General features: G+C 46.9%; 1 protein-coding gene across 1 annotated transcript in view; it reads left to right on the forward strand.

Moving 5' to 3' along the window:
* TENM4 (teneurin transmembrane protein 4) overlaps positions 1-26,436 on the forward strand; it is a 441,581-nt gene that overhangs the window by 398,237 nt on the left and 16,908 nt on the right. Inside the window, exons 24-26 of the mRNA XM_052662001.1 lie at positions 2,593-3,470; positions 19,255-19,427; positions 24,179-24,414. Of these exons, the coding sequence (XP_052517961.1) occupies positions 2,593-3,470; positions 19,255-19,427; positions 24,179-24,414 (1,287 nt within the window). The remainder of the gene's footprint in view (positions 1-2,592; positions 3,471-19,254; positions 19,428-24,178; positions 24,415-26,436) is intronic.

A 26,436-nucleotide genomic window follows, 5' to 3' on the forward strand; every position in this document is an offset into this window, starting at 1 on the left:
TGGGAAATGAAGCCTCCCCGTGATCATCGTGAGCATCGCTAACAGGGAGGTAAAATCAGAGCAGCGTAGGTACTTGGTCCAGAACCATCACGCACACACGGTGACTCCAAGCGCACTTCTTTTGCCTTCTTCCCTGGGTGGCTGTGTGCACGTGGGCACACAGGAGAGAGTAGGAGAGGCTTGTCCTTCCCTCCTCCCCCCTTCCTCTCCCTCTCCCTCCCAGGTTCCCCCCCCACCCATCAAGGAGCCGTCTTTTCATCGTAATGACAGGCAGAAAGGTCTCAGCAAGCATGTCCCCAAGGCGCCACAGGGCCAGAGGGCATAAAATATTTAGCCGCCAGTGTTGACAAGAAACGGGCTTTAGGAAATTGAAAATTCCCCTGTCACTTTAGAGTAAACTGTGTTCTTGATGCAGCCGAAGGCAGCTGTGATGCTGTGCTCCGGGGAGTGCTGGGAAGTGTGAAGGGAGGCAGCCCAGCCGCTGGTGCTGTGCTGTGGGGCAGAGGGGGCCCAGGCCGGGGGCGAGGAAGCACGCAGACCAGACCCTCGGAGCAGTGCAGCTGGCAGGGCCTGCTCCGTGCTGAGAAGGGCCCCGAGCTCAAGGGCCGGATGGAGGTGGCCACGTCCCAGAGGTGTATTGTCTTCTGGGGTTTCTTTTCACTATAGTCAACTCCCACATGCACATTGCAGGAAATATAAAAATTTTAAGTGACAAGAAAGTTAAAATTGCCTCTCCTCCCAACACCGGTTAACATTTCAGTATATAACCTCAAGCTTTTAACCCCACTTCTGTCCATCATCTATCTACATTATTGTTGTCTGGTTTCCCCAGTTGGGATCACACTGTGATTACAGTTCTGCAGACTGTTCTTTCTACTTAATACATAGCAAACATCTTCCCATGTCGTTAAATATCCATCTGTAACATCACTTTTAACTGCTGCACGGAGTGCTCTAACCTATGGGTGAATGAAATGGGCTATCATTTCTTCAGCCAGGTCTCTGTCATTGGGCATCTGGGTTGGTTCCAGCCTTTCACCATTATTAAAAATGGCTGTGATAAGCACTTCTGTAGTCAGGGGTGTACAGGAGTAAATTTCTGGAAGAGAAATTGCTCATTCAATGGTATAACATTTATTTAAATAAGCCCCAAGTTGGACAGAATGTCAAGGACTTCTGGGGGGCTCAGGATCCTAAGGCGAAGAGTCCCCAGCCGTGGGGTGGATAAGGCAACTGGAGGCAGCAGCTGTCCGCCTACGTGCATTGTGGCTGGACCTCTCTGGGAGCACAGTTGGCAAAGGGCTTCCCTTAGTGCCAGCACCTCCCAGGGCGAGATACCCAACATCCCAGCCTCCAAGGCCACCAAGGCAAGAAACAGCATCCTCACCTTAGACCTGCCAGGCCGCAGTCCCCTGCATGCCCACCTGCAGGCCAGCCTCCTGTGATCCTTGCTGGCATCCTGGCCTGGCTCAGAGGAGGCTCAGACCTGGGGCCAGGGCCTCTGAACCCTCCATTCCCATAGCTGACGTGTTCATCTCTCCCAGGTGGACTTGTTCTCTGAGGTGCTAGAAACCATCATCCAAAGCAAGGTATCACCAATTTCAGTATGTGTGTGCAGGAGCCTCCAAGGGATTTTGTTGAAATGCCAATTCAGATTCAGTAGGTTTGGGGTGGGGGCGACCATTCTGCTATACTGACCAGCTCTCAGGCGATGCCAACACTCTTAGGCCAGAGATCACCCTTGAAGGAGAAAGATCCAGTTTTGATTCCAAGGCACATGTTAGGATCATCCAGGATGCTTTTGTGCCTTTCCCAGAGCCCCATACCCAGGGATTTAATTTAATTGATTTAATTGATCAGAAGTGGAATTTTAGCATCAGTACTTTCTTAAATCACCACGGGTCCTTCCTGTGTAGCCAGATTTGAGAATCACAGGTCTACAACTACGTCAGACAGGGGCCAGGGTTGCTTTTACTTTACATCCCCAGCCCCTAGCCATGTGTTACTCCATGAACTCAGAGAACTGAGAAATCCTCTGTCATGCATTTAGCGACAAGTCATGTAAAATCTTCCTTAAGCCTCTAAACAACTTCTCCTTCAGCCTCCAGACTCCATCTGCCTTCCCCTCCCACCTCCGTAACATTAGCTGCCATTCTTTGACCGCTTCTGGGAGGTCAGACCCTCGGGACTATTATCATTACTTATCTCACAGATGTGAATATTGAGGCTCAGAGAGGCAAAGTAACTCGCCCAAGGTTCTAAGTGGGGGAACTGGGATCTGAATCCAGGCCTGTCTGACTCCGTAGTCTCTCCTCTCACCTGTTCCTTTTGTTTATCTGTTTGTTATCCCCTTCTCTGTGTTTCGTCAGTCTAACGTAGACCATCGGATGTCTCGGTGGGGCTCTCGCATAGCTTCTGTCTGATCAGGGGCTGATATCCGCGGATGATGACAGGCTGCTGCCTGCTGATCAGGCAGGACTGCCTGTGCTGGCGCTTGGTCCCCTCTACAGCGACCCAGGGCTCTACGGGGTGTGGGATGATCAGTGGTGGGCACCTCGCCAGGCATCTGAGTGTCCGTGTCTCCATTATCAGGTTCGCCTGGAGTGGCCCACAGACTTAGCCGTCAACCCGATGGACAACTCCCTCTATGTCCTGGACAACAACGTGGTCTTGCAGATCTCTGAAAATCACCAGGTGCGCATCGTTGCCGGGAGGCCCATGCACTGCCAGGTGCCCGGCATCGACCACTTCCTGCTGAGCAAGGTGGCCGTGCACGCGACCCTGGAATCGGCCACTGCCTTGGCCGTCTCTCACAATGGGGTCCTATATATTGCTGAGACCGACGAGAAGAAGATCAACCGCATCAGGCAGGTCACCACCAGCGGAGAGATCTCACTGGTTGCTGGGGCCCCCAGTGGCTGTGACTGTAAAAATGATGTCAACTGTGACTGTTTCTCTGGAGATGATGGTTACGCCAAAGATGCGAAGCTGAATATCCCATCTTCCTTGGCTGTGTGTGCTGACGGGGAGCTTTATGTGGCCGACCTTGGGAATATCCGAATCCGGTTTATCAGGAAGAACAAGCCTTTCCTCAACACCCAGAACATGTATGAGCTGTCCTCCCCGATCGACCAGGAGCTCTACCTGTTTGATACCAGTGGCAAGCATCTGTACACCCAAAGCCTACCCACGGGAGATTACCTGTACAACTTCACCTACACCGGGGATGGTGACGTCACGCTCATCACAGACAACAACGGCAACATGGTCAACGTCCGCAGAGACTCCACAGGGATGCCCCTCTGGCTGGTGGTCCCGGATGGCCAGGTGTACTGGGTGACCATGGGCACCAACAGTGCACTCAAGAGTGTGACCACACAAGGGCACGAGTTGGCCATGATGACATACCACGGCAACTCTGGCCTGCTAGCCACCAAGAGCAATGAAAACGGGTGGACAACGTTTTATGAGTAAGTGTCAAGACCAGGCCGTTTGGGGGTTTTGTTTCATGGGTGCACTGTAGAATTAGAGGTCAACTGATGAAGTGTTCATTTATGGATGTTTTTTATTTTAATTCGCTGGAGATGCAAACCATGACCGATTACATGTTCTGCATGTTAATAACCCACATGATTACTCCTAGGAAGGAACATCGTGTGGTAGGAAAGGCATGAGCTCTGAAGTCAGAGAAGCTGGGCTTGAATCCAGCTTTCCCTGTGGACTTAATCTCTCTAGGCCTCAGCTTCCACCTCTGTAAAACGGAAACCTTCCCCCATGGACTCACTACAGGGAGGTGACATAGATGGAAAATACTTGGTTAAGTGTCAGCAATTGTCCACATAATCCAAGTCCACATCTTTTTTTTAAATTAATTTATTTTTCACTGAAGGATAATTGCTTTACAGAATTTTGCTGTTTTCTGTCAAACCTCAACATGAATCAGCCACAGGTATACACATATCCCCTCCCTTTTGAGCCTCCCTCCCATCTCCCTCCCCATCCCACCCCGCTAGGTTGATACAGAGCCCGTGTTTGAGTTTCTTGAGACATATAGCAAAGTCTCGTTGACTATCTATTTTACATATGGTAATGTGAGTTTCCATGTTACTCTTTCCATACATCTCACCCTCTGCTCCCCTCTCCCCATGTCCGTAAGTCTGTTCTCTATGTCTGTTTCTCCACTGTTGCCCTGTAAATAAATTCTTCAGTACCATTTTTCTAGATTCCGTATATATGGGTTAGAATATGGTATTTCTCTTTCTCTTTCTAACTCACTTCACAAGTCCACATCTTTACGATTCAAAACTTTTTCTTTCACTTTTAACATTTTGGATGGAATTTATGAAGTGCATTAGATGCCTCCCTTTTCGTTATACAGGCATAAATCTTTCTTTTATGAGTCAAGGTCATTAATAAGAAACAAGGCATTTGATGCTGCCATATTGATCTCAGAGAAACAGCAGTGTGTAGTCCTGAAGAAAGATCTCAGCTCCCTGCCCTGGGATTGAACCTGGGTAACCTGGATGAAAACCAGGAATCCTAGTCACTAGAAAACCAGGGACTAGAGGCTAGAAGTAAAGGGGTCCTGACTCTTGCCCCAGTTTGAAAGCAAGAATGTTTCAAGGAGGCAAAAACTGTAAAAACAGAAAGTTTATTATTAGAGACACAACATAATGTCTGGGAGAGCACACAGGAAAACAGTTTGTTTATCTGACTCAGAAGCAGGGCAGAGAAACACACCCAGAGAGAAAGGGATGATCATTCTCTGTAATGAAGAGGAACACGGTAATTCAGAGAGACATACCCGGAGACGAGTGTGGGCATCCGGAATGAGGAGGCGCACAGTAAGAAGGTGATTTAAATCACTTATCTAGGATTATCCTTCCGAGTCTTTGTTTACTTTTGACCCATTGTCTAGTTTCTTTCTTCACCCGTGACTGGTCCTAGGACCCTCCCCAGGATGCGTGCACAACTTTTCGCTAAGGTGGATCCCACCACAGAGGCCTGTGGGTGCATGTCCATACTTACAGGGTGGGGTCCCCTCCCTTTCGACCCCCAAGGAGCCTCCCTGCACTTGGGCAGTCAGGGAAGTTGTCCTTGACCTCAGGAGTGGGCCTCTTACCGCTTTACTTTAGCAGAGCTCAGCTTTTGCCACTAGCTTTGTCCTTGGAGTGTCTGGGTGAGAGCAAAGCTTGAATTTTACTCCACTCGACAAATAGCAGGTGTCTAGCCCAGGGGCCCATCTGTCTCCTACTTCGATATGAAGCTAGTTCCCGGAAAATGAGGCTATAGACCCGTCCATTCCTGCCTGAAGTGATTCTAAACGGTTCTTTCCTTAGCTCCTGTGCCTAACCCTTAGTTTCACCACCTCCTCCCTCCATGTGGCGCTATCATATCATTGTTTCAATTGTGGTGGCCGACTTCAGTAGCTCGCTTCCCTTCTCTTCATCCAGGGTAGGGGTTCTTAAATGGTGTAGTCAGAAAACCAGACATGCAGCTTATTATAATCCTTGCCAAAATTAAATATGTATATATATCTCCAGGGTGTTCCTCTATGAGGTATTTTAATGAATAGGCTTGTAACATCTATTTCTACTTAGATCCTTTTTAAGCTGCTTTTTGAGGTTTTAGCCATGTTCCACACAACTGAGGCTGTCAAATATTAGACAAGTACATGGGAGACAGGGAAGGAACTAGCCTCGCTGCCCATCACTGATGGGCTAGGAACTGTGTTACTGTATTCAGGCCGCGAATCATCTCTGGAAGAAGCAGAAACGGAGACGCTGAGGCTCAGAGAGGCTCACTTGTTCATTACTGTCTAGTGAGGCCTCACAGAACAGGGGTCACGGCCCACATCTGTCTGATACCAGAGCTCATGCTCCTGCAGCCCTGCCCTGCTGCCCCATACAGAGTTTGTTAATCCCAAATGAACTTGAATCTTTGAACCCTAAGTTTTTCTCAACCTTAATCAAGCATCAGTTTCTCACAATCCTAGTGTCCCAAACAAAAGGAGCTATCATAGATTTTTGAATACAATTTGCACCAAAAAAGAAAAAGTCACAGCAGTTTGTACAAAGTTCACTGGCTAAATTCCCTTCTCCAAACGGGCACCTTGTTAATTATGAAAATAAAAGACAAAGATCCAAGAAAACAGCAATTATCTTGATTAACTCATCGAAATGGGAATACATTAAATAATTCAATTTTCCCCCAGTTGCCCAATGGAAATCCCTTATACATTATTTAGCCAATATAGGGGTTTCTTTGTCGGAGCAAGTCAGTGCCCTCGATTCGGTCTCAAGGTCACTCCCTCAAATCGCAGACTGAATGCTTATACATCACTGCAGCCGTTACTCTCAACCAGCCCTGAAATTGAAAAGCATGTCCTACACCGCTACCAGCAAGGATCCCTTCCCCTCTCCCTGTCTTCCTTGATGAAATTATACAGCCATATTTGATGACTTACGAAGAAGGAAGTTAGTACCATCACTTTTTAGAAAATTGCATTTGGAATTCCACAGTATCTACTTCATAGCTGTATTCAGAAGCAGAAGATAAAAGCCCTAAAAGAGACAAGTGAAAGTCACCTTTTTTGAGATCCAACTGTGTACCAGGCTCTTTCTCATTGAATCTTCACAGCAACCTCAGATGGTAGAGATTATCAGTCCTGTTTTTCACAGATGATCAAACCAAGGCACGGAAAGATTCGGTAACTAGTCTAAAGTCACACAGTGAGAACTGAGCAGAACCAGAACACACGTCCATGTTCTTTCAGCTACACCGACTGGGTTCACCCAGATTCTTTGTAACTTATCTGTATGTTATGGACTAAAGTTGTATCTTTTTCATAGGGATAGTCTGGGGTTCAAATTTTCAGGGAAATAAAATATGGAAAACGATATCTGACTCATCATAAGTACTCAAATGACAGTTATTGCTATTGCTGTTATTATTATTTCAAGTAATATTAGTATTAGCATTTCAACCAGTAGTATTAAGTAATTGCTGAGATGTTGTTTGGGCATGTAAGGTATTTACCTGGCAGCAGTTGCGAGTCAGCTAATCAAAGAAACAGACCAAAGTTGTAATTGAAGTTAGTAGAAATTAGAGGAGGGCTTCCCTGGTGGCGCAGATGGTAAAGAACCTGCCTGCAGTGTAGGAGCCCCAGGTCTGATCCCTGGATTGGGAAGATCCCCTGGAGAAGGGAACGGCAACCCACTCCAGTGTTCCTGCCTGGAGAATTCCATGGACAGAGGAGCCTAGTGGGCTACAGTCCATGGGGTCACAAAGAGCCAGACACAGCTGAGTGACTAACACGCACGCGCGCGCACACACACACACACACACACACACACACACACAGGAATTAGAGGGCAGATCAGAGGAGCAGACTCAGGTGTCAAGTCTGAGGGATGAAGGGATGAACCAGGAAAGGGGTCAGATTCCTGAAATGGATGGGAAAGAGTTATATAGGATGGGTCCAGGAAAAATGGTTCAATTCAGGTTGTGAACATAGCAAGGATACCAGATACTTATTTTTACTGGATATTTGCCATGTGATTTCAGGAGCAGGCTGGCTTCCAGACCCAAGTCTCAATCGGACAGAAATAATGCCTGACCTACCCCATTTTAGGGCCATTATAGGAATCAAAAGACTAAGTAAATGCTGAAAGTGAAAATACTTTGCAACCAATGTTGCTCCCAAGAAGTTATGGTATAAAAATTATCATTATGGTATTTCTCAATACAGATTTGGACAGATTTTGCCATTGCACATTGCTCCAGTGAATTTCCTACTTTTAGGTCCATGAGGCAGCTTAATAGATTCCAAACCAAAATGCTCTAATACTTAAAAAAGAAAAAAGAAAAAATCAGCCCAGGCTTGCCTGTAACACAGGCTATTACTGAAAAGAATTTTAAGTTGGCTTTATCGACCCTCTCAACAGATTAATACATCTAACATAAACATCTCACATGTCAGAGCTAGCAGCTTGACTTAAAGTGTTTATAATTCTGGGGAATCGAGGATCCTTTTCTTCTCTCAACCCAGAGATCTGCCAGTCGGAAACCTAAAAGGGGTCTGTGATGCTTTCATCTCTAGCCTGTGGCGGCATTAATTTCAGACGTGGGCTCCTGGGCTGGTGGCATTTGCTGGCTAAGAAAACGGCCTGACAAGAGGAGGCAGGTTCCAAAATTGGCTTATTAGATGGGCGTGAGTAAGTTTCATAAGGGAAGTGGCTCTGGCACTCAGAGCCCTGTGACAGCTCCCATCATCCTTATGCTCAAGCTATCTGCCCTGAGACCCTAACTAATGCCTCTCTGTACACGCTTGGGACTTGCCAACTAGGAGGTGCTCAGTAACTATTTTATGAGTGAAATTTACATTCGGGAGGGAAGGGAACAAGAAGGAAAGGAAAAAACACATGCTGTCCTGAGAAAGATGCTAGGTTTCCATCGCAGCTGCAGTACCACCAGTGCTCCTAGTAGGAAACGGAATTCAATTCCAATGGTTCCAGTGAGGAGGCTTCGCTTCCCGTCTTTGCTTGAGGATATAAGAGCCAGAAAAGGCATTGTTCCCATCCTTATGATGAAAATAAGCCAGACGAGTGGCAAATGCCTGAGTTTTCCTTGAACTCCTTCTCTGAGGTCACAGGGCAACCAAGTGGCCCTTTTACAGAGTGTCACACCACAGACAAGATGTGGGTGCCAGCTTCCCTGGGGTGGTTGCAACCAGTCCCTGGGGGAAAAAAGCATTCAGCTTGGGGAAATTATGAAGACTAAATGTGTCCTGGCAGGAGAGTATGTAGCCCTTGGAGGCTGCAGATATTGGGAGAGTCCACAGTCTCCAAAACTTTTCTCCACAAACCCCAGCAGGTACTACAGAGAAAAAGTAGGAAAATAATCCCTTGTGGTAGACCTGGAGGAGGGGTACAGCAGCTGCTAAGGGAGGGGGCTCAAATTTCTGCCTGCTTTACTCAGACCCTTCTCACCTGATCTCCCATATGGAACAAAAGCCTTAATCTGTGGAGAGACCGGTGAACACCATTCTACTTAGGCCCTAAGGAAAAAGAAAATTCTCACTACTGCTGGAGTACTTAATGGGCCCAGAAGAACAGCCTGAAAGGGGCAGGAGCACTGAAGAGGCCACACTCCTGAGATTCAGGGATACATGCCAATATTGATATAAGACTGAGGCTCAATCAGAACAAAAGAGAATTCTCTCAAGCTTGCCACCCACCACTGCTAGCTAAAAAGCTAAACATAACAATGAAAAGTGGAATACTACTGGGAAGGAGATAAGAAGGACACAAGAGCCTAAAAAGAGACCCTTTCTAAGGCTGGGCACAAAGATGGGACCTAAACCTGAGAATAAAGTAGGCATATTGGGGGAAAAAAATCCCTCTAGCAAACTAGTTTCACACCCTAAGTACAAGATATTGCTGGAGGAATGTAAAGCCTGTGACGCATTAAGGTTGGCCGTAGAAATAACACATTGCAAAGCCAGCCCAAATCCTAACTAAATTAACTTAAACTCTCTCACTAAAGTGCAAGCAGGAGAAAACTCATACCCAAAATCTACTACCTCTGTCTCTGCTGCGCGACACAAGATGTCACACTTTCAACTGAATCTACAGAAAGGCAAGAAAAAGCAGCACTCTCCCAAGATCGAAGGTATCTCCAGAAGAACACTCAGATGTGACGCAGATGTTGAAACTGTCTCTCAGGAATTTAACAAAGATTATGTAGGGAATTCCCTGCTTGTCCAGTGGCTAGGACTCTTCATGCTCACTATGAAGGGCCCAGGTTCAACCCCTGGTCAGGGATCTGGTACCCTGCAGGCCAGGCAGCTAAAATAAAATACTGTCATGGAAAACATGCAAGATCAGATGGATATTTCAGCAGAGAAATGGAAACTGTAAGAGAGAATCAACTGGAAATGCGAGAAATGAAGAACCTAGAGGTGAAAATTGTCTTATGGGTTTACCAGTAAAGTTGAAACAGCTGAGGAAAGTAGATAGATCAATAGAAATTATCCAACCTGAAACACAAGGAGGAAAAGAAGAAAAAATATAGAAAAGGGCATCTAAGAACTGGGGGACATCAACTGCTCTAGTATACATTTAATTAGAATTCCAGAAGAAGACAGAAAGAGCAAGGCAGGAGAAACATTTGAGGAAATAATGGTTGAGAACTATCCATATGTAATTAGACACCAAAACCACAGACCCAGAATCTCAGAAAGCACCAGGCAGAATAAGTACACACACACCCACAGGTATCTGTGCATATCCTATTCAGACTGCTGAATACAAAAGGAAAAGAGAATCCTGAAAGCAGTGCCATACGGGGCTTTTTTTTTTTTTTTTAATACAGAGGAGCAAAGATAAGAGTCATAGCAGACTTCTCATCAGAAGAAGAAATTTGAAAAGAGAAATACATATAAACTAGAAAACAGAAATGCTAAAAGAAAGAAGAAATCTGTCAACCCAGATTTTTATATCCTGCAAAGAAAACATCTTTCCAATGGAAAAATGGTATAGAGGTATGGGCAAGAATAAGGGAACCAAGAAGGATGGTGAGGCACCCAGGCACTAAACACACTGAATAACCATTACCAACCCTCGGGCTGAAGGGCAAGGCAGGGAAGTAACAAGATATTGTAACTAAAGCCCAGTGGGAGTTGCAGCCATGTAGAAGGCATCTGGCAGGAGCTGTAATTTGGGGTGGATGCATCCGTTATTAGAAATATGGGACCAAGAGAGAGAGAGAGTAGGGAAAACTTCTCCTCTTGACCTGCAGTCTCTCACCACTGCCTGTCATTGGCTATACCCAACCAGAAGCAAGCCCGCAAGGGAGGCCCCAGGGATGCAGTCTGCAGAGGTCAGCCTGTCAGGGCACAGGGCAGGGTAGAAAATGAGTCTGAGGAGGGAACAGGATAAACAGCACAGCCACAGACTGGCTCTGTAACACTGTTCACATAAGTGGCAGAGCAGACAGGGTTCAATCCCAGATCTACCTAAGAACTTTCTAGCAGATGCGTGGCCTCAAACATAACGTTGATGAGAGATAAGACCTACAGAGGTAGGGTGGGCCAGCTCTTAGAAATCCTGAAGGCTACAATTCATTGTTGGGAGTTACTGCTGCTGCTGCTGCTGCTGCTAAGTCACTTCAGTCGTGTCCAACTCTGTGCGACCCCATAGACAGCAGCCCACCAGGCTCCCCCATCCCTGGGATTCTTATGGGAAATGGGCAGCAAGGACAAATTTTTATTGCAGAGCCAACAAGCAGCCTGCCTCTGCTGCAGTTTTGGAGTAGTTACCATTTAGAGATGCCACTCTGTTACAGAGACCTAAGGTCAAGGGATCTGTTGGTGTGCATGGGCTGTGAACTGTAATTATTCACAGAGAATACAGTGGCCATTTCCTCTTGTTGATGATGGTGGTGTTTGGAACTATCATAGATGAAAGTCCTAAAAAATCAAACCTTTATTTTCCAACTAAAAAGTGCCCAATCAGCAAAAAGTTTACTATCAGAAAGGCAATGTGGCATTTTCCTCACCAAGCGTGTGTAGTGAAGTGGATCAAGGTGTGAAGTATCGAGTGTGAAGAAGAACACTTGCAGTATGTGTGAAGAGAGCTTCCAGTGGTCCTCTTCTGAGAGCCAAGTTTGCAACCACTCTATGAATCTCCTGTGTGTGTTCTTCCTCTGTAATCCAAAGATGCTTTGGAAAAACAAGTGAGGAAAAGTCGGTGGGGGGAAATAGTGAGAAACCGATCACCTGGCTGTCTCCATCACACCCCCACGTGGGGGCTGAGCATCACTGCAGAGTCAGCTGTAGCGGAAGCAAAGAAGAGCGTCGTGAGGAGAAAGCTGTCGCTCTTCTCTACCCACTTCAGAGTTCCAAGCGCAATCTTTTCTTTAACGTAGTTAAACACAAAGGTTTTGATTTGTAACGGCACCATCTTTCCAGGAAGCTCGATGACAGAACACAGGCTTTAAGATCACACAGACGTGACAGAGTCTATATGCCTCTGTTAGCCATGGGCTCTTAAGCAAGTTATTTATCTTTCTGAGCCTCAGTTTCACTGGTTATGAAATGGTGACAGTCATGTTCACCTCCAAAGATGGCTGTGAGCACAGTGCTCCATACCTAAAATGTACTGTATGAATATTAGTGAACTTCCCCTTCCTCATACAGAAGGTGAGGGGTAACAGGGGTGGAGTGCTTAATTATTCTCACCCAATATCTACTATTCATTCACTCATCTGAGAAATATGTACTGAGTGCCTTTTACATGCTGGCTCCTGCAACAGGCACTAAGAATACAAACAAGGTCCCTGCCTTCATGGAGCTTATATTCTAGTAGGAAAAGAGACAATAAACAGGTAAGCAGGTAAACAGGATGTAAAGTGAAAACAGTAACATAAGATAATGCAGGGGCCCCAACCTCCAGGATCTATTGCCCAGTGATCTGAGGTGGAGCTGATGTATTAACAGTAGAATAAAGTGCATGATCTGTGTAACATGCTTGAACCATCCTGAAACCATCCCCTGCCCCCAGTCTGTGGAAAAGCTGTCTTCCACAAAACTGATCCCTCATGCTGAAAAGGTTGGGGACTGCTGATTGATGTGATCAAGATGGGCGGACCCATCAGAACGGGTGACCAGAGAAGGCCTTGCTGAAATAATAACATTTGAACTAAAACATGAGTAATAAAAGGAACCAGCCCTATCAAGGTTAGAAGGAAGAGCATTCCCAGCAAAGGAGACAGTCAGCATGAGCACTCCGAGCCTGGTGTGAACTCAGCGTGTTCAGAAGCAAATGGAATGGAAGGCAGACAGTATGAAGGAATAGGCTTCAAGGTAAAGTTGGGGAAAGCAGGGGACAAAAAAGAATGAGCAGACCATTCTATCTATGCTCACTCATTCACATTATTGAGCATCTAGTGTGTGGAAAATTCTTCAAGAGATGGAAATTCCAGACCACCTGACCTGCCTCCTGAGAAATCTGTATGCAGGTCAAGAAGCAACAGTTAGAATTAGATGTGGAACAGCAGACTGGTTCCCAAATCGGGAAAGGAGTACATCAAGGAGTATATTGTCACCCTGATTATTTAACTTATATGCAGAGTACATTATGTGAAATGTTGGGCTGGATGAAGCACAAGCTGGAATCAAGATTGCTGGAAGTATCAATAACCGCAGATATGCAGATGACACCACCCTTATGGCAGAAAGCAAAGAAGCACTAAAGAGCCTCTTAAAACTCAACATTCAGAAAACTAAGATCATGGCACCCAGTCCCATCACTTCTTGGCAAATAGTTGGGGAAACAAGGGAAAGAGTGACAGACTTTATCTTCTTGGGCTCCAAAATCACTGCAGATGGTGACTGCAGCCATGAAATTAAAAGACGCTGCTCCTTGGAAGAAAAGCTATGACCAACCTAGACAGCATATTGAAAAGCAAAGACATTACTTGGCCAACAAAGGTCCGTCTAGTCAAAGCTGTGGTTTTTCCAGTAGTCATGTATGGATGTGAGAGTTGGACTAAAAAGAAAGCTGAGCACTGAAGAATTGATGCTTTTGAACTATGGCTTTGGCAAAGACTCTTGAGAGTCTCTTGGACTGCAAAGAGATCCAACTGGTCAATCCTAAAGGAAATCTGTCCTGGGTGTTCACTGGAAGGACTGATGCTGAGGCTGAAACTCCAATACTTTGGCCACCTGATGCAAAGAACTGACTCATTGAAAAAGACCCTGATGCTGAGAAAGATTGAAGCTGGGAGGAGAAGGGGACGACAGAGGATGAGATGGTTGGATGGTATCATTGACTTGATGAACATGAGTTTGATCAAGCTCCAAGAGTTGGTGATGGACAGGAAAGCCTGGCGTGCTGCAGTCCATGGGGTCACAAAGAGTCGGACACGACTGAGCGACTGAACTGAACTCTATGCCAGGCACTCCCCTAAGTGCTAGGGATACACCAGTGACCGAACAAAAGTGCTTCCCTCAGGGAGTTGACAGTCTAGTGAGGGCAATCTCATGGGGTCCCGCAGTCACTGGAAAGAACTGGCATTGAAATCTGTTACCTTGTTTGATCTTCACAGTATCTCCCTGAGACAGGTATTATTACCCATGTCTTACAGAGGAGAATTCAGAGGCACACAAAGGTTATGCTGTATAACCTGCCTGAAATAATACAATTTGTGATGGGGGTGGGATGGTTAACAGGGGACAGAACTGAGTGCCTGCCTCTAGGGTTGCGTTGCTGACAAGTGTAGAGCCTAGATTTGAAGCCTAAACCACGTGGCTCCAAGGACCTTCCCACAGCGACCTGTCCCTTCTGTTCTTCTGTGACTGGAAGAAAATTGGCCAGTAATTTAAGTAAAGCTGCAACAGATGTATCTAAACCATTGGCCAGAAGTCCTCCCTCGTGGGACCAGAATCCAGGCACTGCAAATAGAGACCTGTCTCCAGCATCCTGCTGGGAAACACCCGCATCCTTTCCCTTAGCAACTGGGTAGCAGGAAGGGAAAGGGACACCGAGGCGGCCACGGGGCAAAGGTCAAGGTCCAGAGAATGGGTAGCCACAGTTCCTCCCCGCAGAGGCAGAAGCAGCAGCGTTCGGATGGGATAATCACAGGAATTGATCAGGTGGCAGAGAGAGCCAGTGGCCTTTCTCAAGCTCCAGAAAGTGGTGAAATGAGTGAATAAGAAAATTCTATAAATAAATAAGAAAATTCTATAAATGGGCTGTGCTGTTTGATGTTCATTTAATTAAGACATTCAGTCCTAATGGAAAATATGAGGAGTGGAAATTACTGCTTTTTGACCATCTCCTAGAAAGCCAGATCTTGACGGCATCCGGCCTTTTCATCGTATCGTCTTCAGGCTCAATTTAATTATGTATTACAGGCCACCTTCGATAATAATTACAATTGTCTGCCTTTATGCAAAGCCTCTTTCTAGCTTGGAAGCTAAAACTCTGGGGAGATGCCAACGGAGATTGCTCAAGTATCGTTTAGTGAAAGCGGTTGTTTCCATATTTGTGCATTCAGCAGATGTTTATCAGGGACCTACTGTGTGTCAGGTCTCTGTAGGTCCTGCAGGGGGTGGCATGTGAGTGCATCATGGTCTCTCTTCTCTGAAGAAGCAGGGAAGAGGCCTTGCACATGCAATCCTGCGTTCACTTATCTGTTCAGCCACCATCCCCTGATCATCTTCTCTCTCCCAGCCCCATGCTAGGGAAGCTGAGATGAACTGAAGGCCAGTCCTCCAGGGTCCCGTGGCTGGCAGATGCTGGAATCCAGATTCCCAGCCTGACTGTCTGACCTCATGATCCTATCCTAACTCAGGTGCTCCAAGGCCAAAGCGGGAGTCAAGTTGTCCATCAGCTGTTGTGATGCAGAGGGCACATTCCAGAGGATCACTGGGAGAAGAAGGGATGGGAGACCTGTAAGGGGTGGCGTTTGAGCAGGGCCTTGATAGAAGTAGCATCAAGGTGACATGAAATTCTCCAGGCAAGAATACTGGAGTGGGTAGCCATACCTTTCTCCAGGAGATCTTCCATACTGAGGGATCAAACCCAGGTCTCTTGCATTGCACGCAGATTCTTTACCATCTGAGCCACCAGGGAAATCCAGTGAATAATCTATCAAGTCAAAATTGTAAGACTGCAGAACTCCTTTTTAAGTATTTTTCATGGTGTAATAAAATCTTTTTTATCCAGTTAGGCCAGGAAATTAGATTAATAAAGAGTGTGTACATGGATCATAGGTGTTCAAAGAACCAGACTAGAACAGCATACCCATCCCGTGAAACTGACAGACTGAAATGGATCTTCCTGTTACCTTCCAAGATGACTGGGGATCTGACAGCACTCAGGTTGCTCGTAGACTGCAGTTAAAGGGACAGAATGGGGTTTATGTTGGAGGGGTGGGGGGTTAGCGGGGAGTCTTGATTTGGGGCTCAAAAATTTAGGATGCTCTAGTGATATTTAGCCTACAGGTTGTTATTGGCAGATGTCCTCTAAATGAGACACTTCTAAAATTACCAGCAATTAAAAAAGTCCTCTTCCCCAAGGTGGCCATGCTCATGAGGCATTACTTGCCTTGTCACAGCACTTTTCTTTTCTTCTTTTTTTTAATGTATGTATTTGGCTGGGGTCTTAGTTGCAGAGCTGGCGGGCCCAGTAGCTGTGGCCCATGGGCTTAGTCGCCCCCGGGTACATGGGGTCTTAGCTCCGCGACCAGGGATGGAACCCACGTCCACTGCATTGCAAGGCAGATTCTTTACCACTGGACCACTAGGGAAGTCCCGTCACAGCACTTTTCTGATGATGAAAATCATCCATGTTAGTTATTCAAAATCTTGAGACTATAAAATGCATATAAAGAAGCAACTAAAACCCCCTTTAATTCTACCTCCCAGAGACAGCCACTGCAAAGATTTTTGTGAAATTCCTTCCTGTTTAAATTTCCAGCAGCCATAAAGGGCTAAAAAGCACACCAGCCTCTCCCAGAGTTAACAGGAGCAGAGCTGTGAGCTCCTCCAGGTGAGAGAGGCCTTAAGACAGATCTTTAACCCGAGAGCACCCTCAGTGGTCTTTTGGAGTCATGCCCTCACCCACTCTGAGGGGCACTCTGCACCTCTCACCCTCCATTCCAGGTCAGGCCTCACCGCTGCTCCCCGCTGAGCCAGACTGACCTCCCCTAACAAGAACCCGACTCAGTACAGAGAGAGAAAAATGAGGGAATCATGACAGGAAACAGTTTTCCAAACCCTTTAACTGCCTCTGAAAGTGAAAGTTGCTCAGTCATATCCGACTTTTTGCAACCCCATGGACTGTACAGTCCGTGGAATTCTCTAGGCCGGAATACTGGAGTGCGTAGCCTTTCCCTTCTCCAAGGGATTGTCCCAACCCAGGGATCGAACCAAGGTCTCCTGCATTGCAGGCAGATTCTTTAACAGCTGAGCCACTGGGGAACTGCCTCTCCAAGAACCCAAAGAACTGATACGTCCGCACAGCCTGGCCCCGCCACCCCCAGGCCTGAGGAATACGGTTGCAACCCTTGCTTTTCTTGCCATCATGGAAAGGGCATCCGTTCGCCTTCCTCAGACCTCAGCACCGAAGATTCAGTTCTCCCAAAGCCCCTTGGCCCTCCCCCTAAAGTCAGTCTTGAGTCGAGGACTGGGATGATTCACTCAAAAGACCTTCACCAACACCTCCTCTGTGGCAGACTGTGCCCGAGACTGTTATCATTCCGTGATCAGTGCCAGCCAGCCATGGCGACAGAAAGAGCAGGTGGATGGCAGAACCCACGCAGCATCCAAATCTGACCTTGAGCAGAAAATTGCTCAGGAAAGGTCTGCCTGGGCTCACCTACCAAGTCTCACCTGAAACCATAGGAGCTGCAGGAACCCAGGGGCCCATCAGGAAGCCAGGCCCAGCTGAAGGAATCAGGAGAAGAGCCAGGATGGAGCTAAACTTTCAGGCCTCGTTTCACCATAGTTAAAACCCTTTGCTCAGGTGCCCAGAGAACAGCTTTACCCCAGTATAAAAAGCTGAGCAGAAAGAGAAGTCCCGTGAGGGACCCGGAGTACATGAGGGAGACGTATACAGCTGAACCCACGCTGCAGGCTTGAGCCTGAGCAGAAGTCAGAAATATGAGCACCTGAGTGAAGAGCTTTATGCCCATTCACCTGCACGCGTGCCAAGTCACTTCAGTCGTGTCCAGCTCTGTGATCCCGTGGACTGTAGCCTGCCAGGTTCCTCTGTCCATGGAATTCTCCAGGCACGAACACTGGAGTGGGTTGCCATGCCGTCCTCCAGGGGACCTTCCCCACCCAGGGATCAAACCTGTGCTTCCTGCATTGGCAGGCAGGTTCTTTACTGCTAGCACCACCTGATATGCCCATGCCCATTCACATGCAAGTCCAGAAAGGCTCTTCAAACCTACCTGTGAGTAGCCAGCTCCCTGCTGTCTGCCAGCCACTGTGTAGCAGGTAGGAAAGCACACGCCATGGACACTTGCAAACAGATTGTCTGGAAACCCTCTGAAGACAGAGAAGCAAGGGTCGGCTCGGAAGCAGAGAGATCGAAGTCTAGATTTCGACTCTATCACCCTTAGCTGTGTGACCTGGAGCGAGTGACTGCACTTTCTGAGTGTCCTCCAAAAAAGAGCTAAGCTATGTCTCTTAGACTAGTTGTGAGGGTTAAGGGGAAGAATGTATGAAAGTACCAGCACCGTATCCGAATGCCATATTGTGGGGGTTGAAAAAATTTCGGTTATTTCTTTTATCATCAGAAGAATGGGAAAGAGAATGGAGATTCACTTGTGATGCTTTAGAAAGACCACACCAGAGCAAAGCTGTGGGTTTTGAGCGCTACTTGGTGCCAGATGTGAAATCCAGTTGTGAAGGGGCTACAGAAACCCATCTATCTAGCCCCTCTTCTATGGCAGCAGAATCCTGGTCTGAATTCAAAGTCCCCTTGTCCCAGGCTCTGTGGCTTCCTAGGAAGCCCCATCTCTAGTGCTGGTCAGGAGAAACCTGTTTAACCAGTTCTTGGTTGTGGGGGAGGGCAGTGGGGGGAGGTTTGAGAAGGTATTCAAGCACCCACTTTGACTCCTTGCCTCTGGGAGTCGCCCAGCTCTAAGACTCTGGATCATCCATCTCAGGTGTGTGTGTGGTGTGGTGTGGTGTGTGTGTGCACACATGCACATGCTAAGTCATGTCCAGCTCTTTGTGGCCCCATGTGAACTGTATGTAGCCCACCAGGCTCCTCTATCCATGAGATTCTCCAGGCAAGAATACTGGAATGGGTTGCCACTTCCTCCTCCAGGGGATCTTGCTGATACAGGGACTGAACCCGCGTCTCTTAGGTCTCCTGCGTTGGCAAGCAGAATCTTTACCACTAGCGCTACCTGGACCACCATCATCTGGCTCTTAGTGAGTGAGTATTAGTTCATAGCAACAGGTCACTTCCACACATTGCTCACAGGAATCCTGGAGGGTGGGGAGGGTATCTCCACTCTACAGAATTAGGAAAGGAAGACTCAAGAGAGGGAAGTTGTCTGCCTGCAGCTGAATATCAGCAGGTGGAGTTGTGTCCAAGGAGGTGCTGGAGACGTGGAAATGTATCTGAGCAGAAAAGTGGAACATGCAAAACCATCGCATCAGGTAGAACAAGCCAGGCTCCAGCAGTGGCACCATTATATCTCTGTTACTCAGAGCCACCCCTTGGTTTTCAGGTACGACAGCTTTGGCCGCCTGACAAATGTGACCTTCCCAACCGGCCAGGTGAGCAGTTTCCGAAGTGATACAGACAGCTCAGTGCACGTCCAGGTAGAGACATCCAGCAAGGACGATGTCACCATAACCACCAACCTGTCTGCCTCTGGTGCCTTCTATACACTGCTGCAAGGTAAGCCAGCCGGGGGACTGGGGACTTGGAGACAGTGGGGTGGGGAGGCCCCCTTTGGAGAAGGATGACACGAGAAATGAGCTGCTACTGCTGCAGCTGCCAAGAACAGAAAAGCGTGGCAACTGGTTTCTCACTGTATCACCACCTCATTTGCAAAACACACCAGCCTGAGCCCTGTAAAGTCTCTCCCCCAAGCTTCAGAGTAATTGTTCATTGTCTCATCCCATTATCAGTAGAACAAAGGGTAGAGAATCCATTAGCTGCTAATCCAGGTGACCTCGCTGTTCTGCCATCCCAGTGGCTCCCAGATTAAAGACTGACTCTCACTCTGGTGCCTGGCAAGGACAAAGGACAAGAATAATTAAAGGACAAGAATAATTGCACCTAATTCTGAAAGGGATTTGGGCCTTAGAGAAGGCCTCCCTGAGTCTCGGGTGAGAGTGCCTTGTTCCTCTTCTAGGAGTCTATGGAGAAGAGACCCTTCTCTGTGTCCATCAGATAAACCCCGATATGAGTTGATCTTTTAGCTTCAGATAAATCACAAAGAAGTAACCTTGCTGTGAACTGTTTGCCACAGTTGTTCTCACGGGGCATGGTGACCCACGGTGGAGCTTGTAGCTTTGTTGGGCCTTAGTAAGCATGAAAGAAAAGAGGGATCACTAGGGAAGGTCTTATTTGATGTTTTTCCCTGGCATACTCCCCAAAGCTTTGACACAAAGCCCCAAAGAGTCTTGGTCTGAGAGTCAAAGCCCGAATTCTAGCCCTGACTCTGCCACCCCATCACCACGGCCCTCAAGTTTCTACTCTGGGGAAAGAAGGCAAACGAGAGCCATGGTGGATGGTGCCCTGCACCTGCTGTGCCAGCTCCAGAGTGGACCAGGTGGAGTCACTCTTCTCTGATCCTCAGTTTCTGGGTCTGGGAAATGGGGCTGAATTACAAGTCCTACTTCCTAGGGTTGCTCAGACAGTTTCTTCAGACAACAAACAGAGGGACTGGCATGGGCCAGGCACATGGTACTGCTTGGGAAGTACTTGTTGGATTAATTAATTAACAGGCACTTTGATTTACCATAAGAGAATAACCATGTGTTTCCACAAACATTTTTACCCCAACTGTAGTCCTATGCCTTTAACAAAACTCAAAGGACAGTATCAGTTTTCAATCAAAGAAAGAGAAATCAAGCCCTGGGATTCCTTCTCCACCAAGCACCTTTAGCAATGGGTTGGGACAGACCCTAGGTATTTATGCACCGACTGGGTTATTTACAAGAAAAGGTACCAATTCCTAGCCAGCCAGGGTTCTGGCTGACCAAGGACGAGAGGGCAGCTGATGACACACAAACATCTTATCCTTCAAACCTGTTTTCTTCCCCATGATTAAGAATTGCCTCTTCTGCTCCATACGTCTAAGCCGGCTTGCAGCATTTTTCTCAAAAGTTAATGCAGGCCTTCTAATAGTTAGACAATTTTTTAAAATTCAAAAATGACACATCTCCTCAGTTTTAAAATGTACCATCAATTTAATAACAACTTTTCAGGTGGAGGGGATCGGGAGAAGCACTGCTCAAAATCCATACGAGGACTTAAGACACATTCCAATTTCAGAAACATTAAAATGTGAAAAGTCCATCTCGGAATCCAGGAAAGCTCATACCTCTTTTTCCTCTTTGGTACCTCTGCCAAGCTCTCTCTCCTCATTTCATACCAGGCTCAGATGCTTGGTTTTGCAGCTGCTTCAGTAGAGTCTTTGTCAAAAATCTCGTTCGGTTTCATCTTATGTCTGAACTATGGGAAGAAATAAGAAGCAGCTTCTAATAAGCGGCAGCCTTGGGAAATCACAGCTCACATTAAACAGGGATCGTTTTGAGATGGGGCCTCTGCAGATGCTATTCCATCCGCAGGCACCATTAATGGACATATGTGGATTCAGCAAGGAACAGCTTTAAAAGATAAATTGACACAGGCTCTTTCACTGTTCAAAGGGAGATTGTCAGTGAATAATGCATGGCAAGTTTGAGGCAGATTTTAGAATTCTGCGTGTGTGGGAGAGAGAAGGGGAGAACGATGGTGGGGGGAGGGAGTGGGAGGGAGAGAGGCCAGTCTGATGCCATTCTCACAGGGAAGAGTCAGTGAGGGTTCCCTGCAGAAACCACTGTATCCTCATTGCCTGACACAGCCCAGTGTGTATCTGGTCTGATCCAGCAAATGTTTGCTGAGCACATGCAATAATAACAACGATAGCTAATGTTTTGAGCACTTATTCTGTGTGAAGTATATTTTTAGTATTTTATATTCATCATCCTTTTTAAATCCTCACAACAACCCTCTGAGGTATGATTAATATCTCCATTTTTCCAGATGAAGATAATGAGGCATCGAGAGGTTAAGAGGCTTATCCAAAGTCACACAACTAGTAGGTGTTTGGACCCAGACAAACAGGCTCTAGGACACGTTCTCTTAAGCATGAATCTGCAGGCAAAGGGGAGCTATGGAAGGACCATGACTGGTACTAGAAAAGTTCACTCTGGCAAGTATTTAAATGGGGCAGCGGAGATGGAGGAAAGATGATGAAAGACACATGTGACAGTGACCAGCACAGCGCCTGGCACACGCAACTAGTGGTCACTGACATTTACGTGCCACACACTAGAGGCTGACGCTCTTCTCAGTCTTCATGGTCATGCTCCCACTTAATCCCGAGAGGTAACAGTACAACTGTGATCCCTAATGAACAGATAAAGAAACAGAGGCCTGAAAGCCTAAGGAATTTGCCCAAGGTCTTGCAGGAAGAGAGCAGCAGAGGCAGGGCTTGAGTCCAGGAGGTCTGGCTCCAAAGTCTGTGCTCTCAGTCTCTGCGCTAGTGTGTTTCACTGTTCACTAGGTCATGACCAACCTAGACAGCATGTTAAAAAGGCAGAGACATTACTTTGCCAACAAAGGTCCGTCTAGTCAAGGCTATGGTTTTCCCAGTGGTCATGTATGGATATGAGAGTTGGACTATAAAGAAAGCTGAGCGCCGAAGAATTGATGCTTTTGAACTGTGGTGTTGGAGAAGACTCTTGAGAGTCCCTTGGACTGCAAGGAGATCCAGCCAGTCCATCTTAAAGGAGATCAGTCCTGGGTGTGCATTGGAAAGACTGATGCTGAAGCTGAAACTCCAATACTTTGGCCACCTGATGCAAAGAACTGACTCGTTTGAAAACCCCTGATGCTGGGAAAGATTGAAGATGGGAGGAGAAGGGGACGACAAAGGATGAGATGGTTGGATGGCATCACCAACTCAATGGACATGAGTTTGAGTAAACTCCAGGAGTTGGTGATGGACAGGGAGGCCCGGCGTGCTGCAGTCCATGGGGTCACAAAGAGTCGGACATGACTGAGCGACTGAACTGAACTGAAGTGTTTGAGAGCTCATTCACTCACAGAGTGGTGAACCCCTGCACCACTCAGCTGCAGGACCGCTGTTGAGACCTGGAAAGAGGCTAAGGAGGGGGAGGCTTTCGTTCTAACCAGAGGAACAAGGGAAGCTTCTGGGAAGAGATGACGTTTACACAGAGCCTTGAAGGAAGGGCTTGGGTTCACATTTATTAAACAGAGGGGCAGTGCAGACAGAAGCAGCAGCTGACAAAGGGCAAGAGGAAGGTGACTGCAGTAAAAACTCAGGTTTTTCCATTTTTAGAAAAGAACACAGTGTGCATTTTACAGCTGAAATTTACTTTTTCTCCAGAAGGTTCTATTAGCTACAGACCCTAATTAGAAATCAGGTTTAAAATTTCAAAATTAAGTCTACTTTTAATTCATTGTCATATATATATACATTGTCATGTATATATATATGACAGTGATTTAAAACATATATATTTGGCATTCTGTCACTGATTTACATATTGGAGCTATTTTTCACCTTATTGTAAAGAGTGTTGTTACCATAGTGGGAAAGCCTTAAAATGTTCAACCCTTTGCTCTAGGACTCCTACTTTTAGGAGTCTATTTTGATTAATAAACCAAAGTGAAGACATTGATTTATCCAAAAAGTATATTTTTAATAAATATATAATTCACATACTATTAAAGAGTATAATTCAGTGGTTTTCAGTATATGTACAAAGTTGTGCAACCATTACCACTATCTAATTTCAGAAATTTTTTTTATCACCCCCAAAAGGAAACCCTATAGTCATTAGCAGTCATACCCCTTTCTCCCTTTCCCCACTACTTTCTCTCTACAAGTTGGCCTTTTGCAGACATTGCATATATATGGACTGATTCATATATCAGGCCTTTTGTGCCTGACTTCTTTCACTTTAGCATAATGTTTAACAGATATTTATTTGCAGTGTTATAATCATGCAAAAGTGGAAATAATCAGAATATCTATTTGAGGACCAATTGAATAAGTTCTGCTATTTCCATATAATGGCATAGCGTATACTCATTATGAAAAATGTTATGAACATATTCAACAATAAAATAACAGCAATCAGTAAAAACTCTATAAGCAGCCATTTTTAACCATAAATGTATTCAGAAATATTGTGAAATCTGGGAACATACCGAAATATGTACAGTAGTTTCCTTTGGAGATTGAGCTCACGGACCTCCATATATCTCTCTCTTGTTCTTCAATGACAGTGCTTTGTTTCTGTGGTCAGAAACGTAAGCATATTTGAAGACCACACCCCTGCCTCTGCTGTACAGCTCCGCCCCTCCTCAGCCCTCCTAAACAGAGTCCCCCCTCATCTGTCCCTCAGACCAGGTTCGGAACAGCTACTTCATCGGAGCCGACGGCTCCCTGCGGCTGCTGCTGGCCAACGGCATGGAGGTGGCCCTGCAGACAGAGCCCCACCTGCTGGCCGGGACCGTCAACCCCACCGTGGGCAAGAGGAACGTCACACTGCCCATCGACAACGGCCTCAACCTGGTGGAGTGGCGGCAGCGCAAGGAGCAGGCTCGCGGCCAGGTCACCGTCTTCGGGCGCCGGCTTCGGGTGAGCAAGGCCTCCCAGCAGGGGTGGCTGAGTCCTGGGGGGCCAGGGAGGAGGAGGACTCAGAACTGGGCTCCTGTCTGGAAGCTGACACTAGAGGAGATGGTACTCCCGGGCCTCCGTTTCTTCATCCACAAAAGGGAACATGTTAAGCAAGTGTACATGATCAGAGTCTCACGTATTTTTCACTTGTGCTAGAGAAATGATCTCTGGCTTGATGTTAGTCAGTTCTGAGTTGGGTTTCCAGCTTCTGCTGTTCCCTGAGTGCATTTGGGCAAATCCATCACCTCGTAAAGCTTCAATTTCATTATCCATAAAATGGGGACAATGAAATCAATTTACGAGTTGCTGTAATGATTAGAAATAATACATAAAGTGTCTCATATGGAATCCTGATGCTGGGAAAGATTGAGGCCAGGAGGAGAAGGGGACAACAGAGGATGAGATGGTTGGATGGCATCACCAACTCGATGGACATGGGTTTGGGTGGACTCCGGGAGTTGGTGATGGACAGGGAGGCCTGGCATGCTGCAGTTCATGGGGTTGCAAAGAGTTGGACACCACTGAGTGACTGAATTGAACTGATGGAATCTGGCACATCAAAGTAGTCAGTAATACCTATTCTAGTTGTCGTTGTTATTCTTATCATGCATTGCTAACATACATGAAGATTTAGTTTAGCTCTTTGGACCCTAAGCCACTTCTCCTTCCAGGCAGAGTTATCCTTCCTTAGTGAGCAAAACAACTCCACCGTGGGCATCACTGCTGGGGGCTGGCTTCTGGAGTCTGGCATCCCAGAGCACTTTTCTGCATGTGGATGCCCAGAATGAGCACTTTCGCTGCCTCACTCCCATGTCTTTGTAGTGTGGCCTCTGCCCCAGGGCCAGATTACCTAGCTCCAGTTCCCTCCAGCTTCAGAAAAGGCAGGCGATGGGGAGAGGGAAATGGAGCGCCCTGTCCTGACGTTCAACACAGCGCCTCACAGACCGCACACAGGCTCCATGCAGCCTTGCTGAGCTGCAGGGCACCCCAGGACTGGGCCACATGTTCCTGGTTCCTCAAAGCTGCAGAAACATCCTCATGCAACCTGGCCAGGGCTGTCTTGTACTGCACCCCACCCACCACCCCCCTCCCCAGCCATTTCTTGCAGAGAAAGTTCATTTAAGGCCCTGTTTCCTGTAGGAGGTAACCAGGGTCCAGAGAGAGGAGGGAGTTTTCCAGACTCGAATAGCTAGGCAGCAACTGGAAATACGCATACTGTCTCATGGTGCCTTTCTCATAGCAGACAAGTATGTGACTGATTCAGTATCACACAACTGGAGCCCAGCAAACAGGGCTTCCTGTGGTCCTCAAGAATTCAACAGCTATCTATCTGATGTAGGAAAGAGCCTTCCACTGATTCCCCAAGGAAGGTCTAGCTGTCTATGTTCTCTATGGGACACTGTCTGCAGACTCACTGAGCCTGCTGTGTGAATTCTCCCGGAGTCCTTCACACACATTAGAGGCAATGGGCTAAGTAGAGGGCTTGACCCAGGTTTGATTCCTGCCTGGGGGCCATGTGTGTAGCCTTGAGCAGCTCCTCTGAGCTTCAGATTCCTCTGCAGAAACCAGATGATACTTTTGAAACACCTAGCCCAGTGCCGGAAGACCCCAGGTGCTCAATAAAGAGCTGCCACTAGTGCTGTTAGGATTTCCTCTCTGCCGCATGAACTGGACCAAAAATTTCCAGCCATTAATGGGTCCCTCTCCTAGGCTGAGATGAATGACGCTCCAGTCGGGTGGCCGCCACCTCCAAGTCCTCCCAAAATAAATGGCCACCCACAGTGGCGGCATGCAGAATGAGAATGTTAGCTGGGTGCACCTCCCCGTAATGCAGTTCATTTTTTATACAACTGGGAACTTTTTTAATAAAGAAAGATGTAAAATCTCATTGCTGCCACTGCCGAGCACAGGAAGCGTTAGGCAGTTCCCCAGTGAGCTGCTTAATTCAATTTTATTAATTTTGCTGCAGAGGTGTAGTTCCTT

The sequence above is a fragment of the Budorcas taxicolor genome, chromosome 25 (assembly GCF_023091745.1).
Source record: "Budorcas taxicolor isolate Tak-1 chromosome 25, Takin1.1, whole genome shotgun sequence".
NCBI lineage: Eukaryota > Metazoa > Chordata > Mammalia > Artiodactyla > Bovidae > Budorcas > Budorcas taxicolor.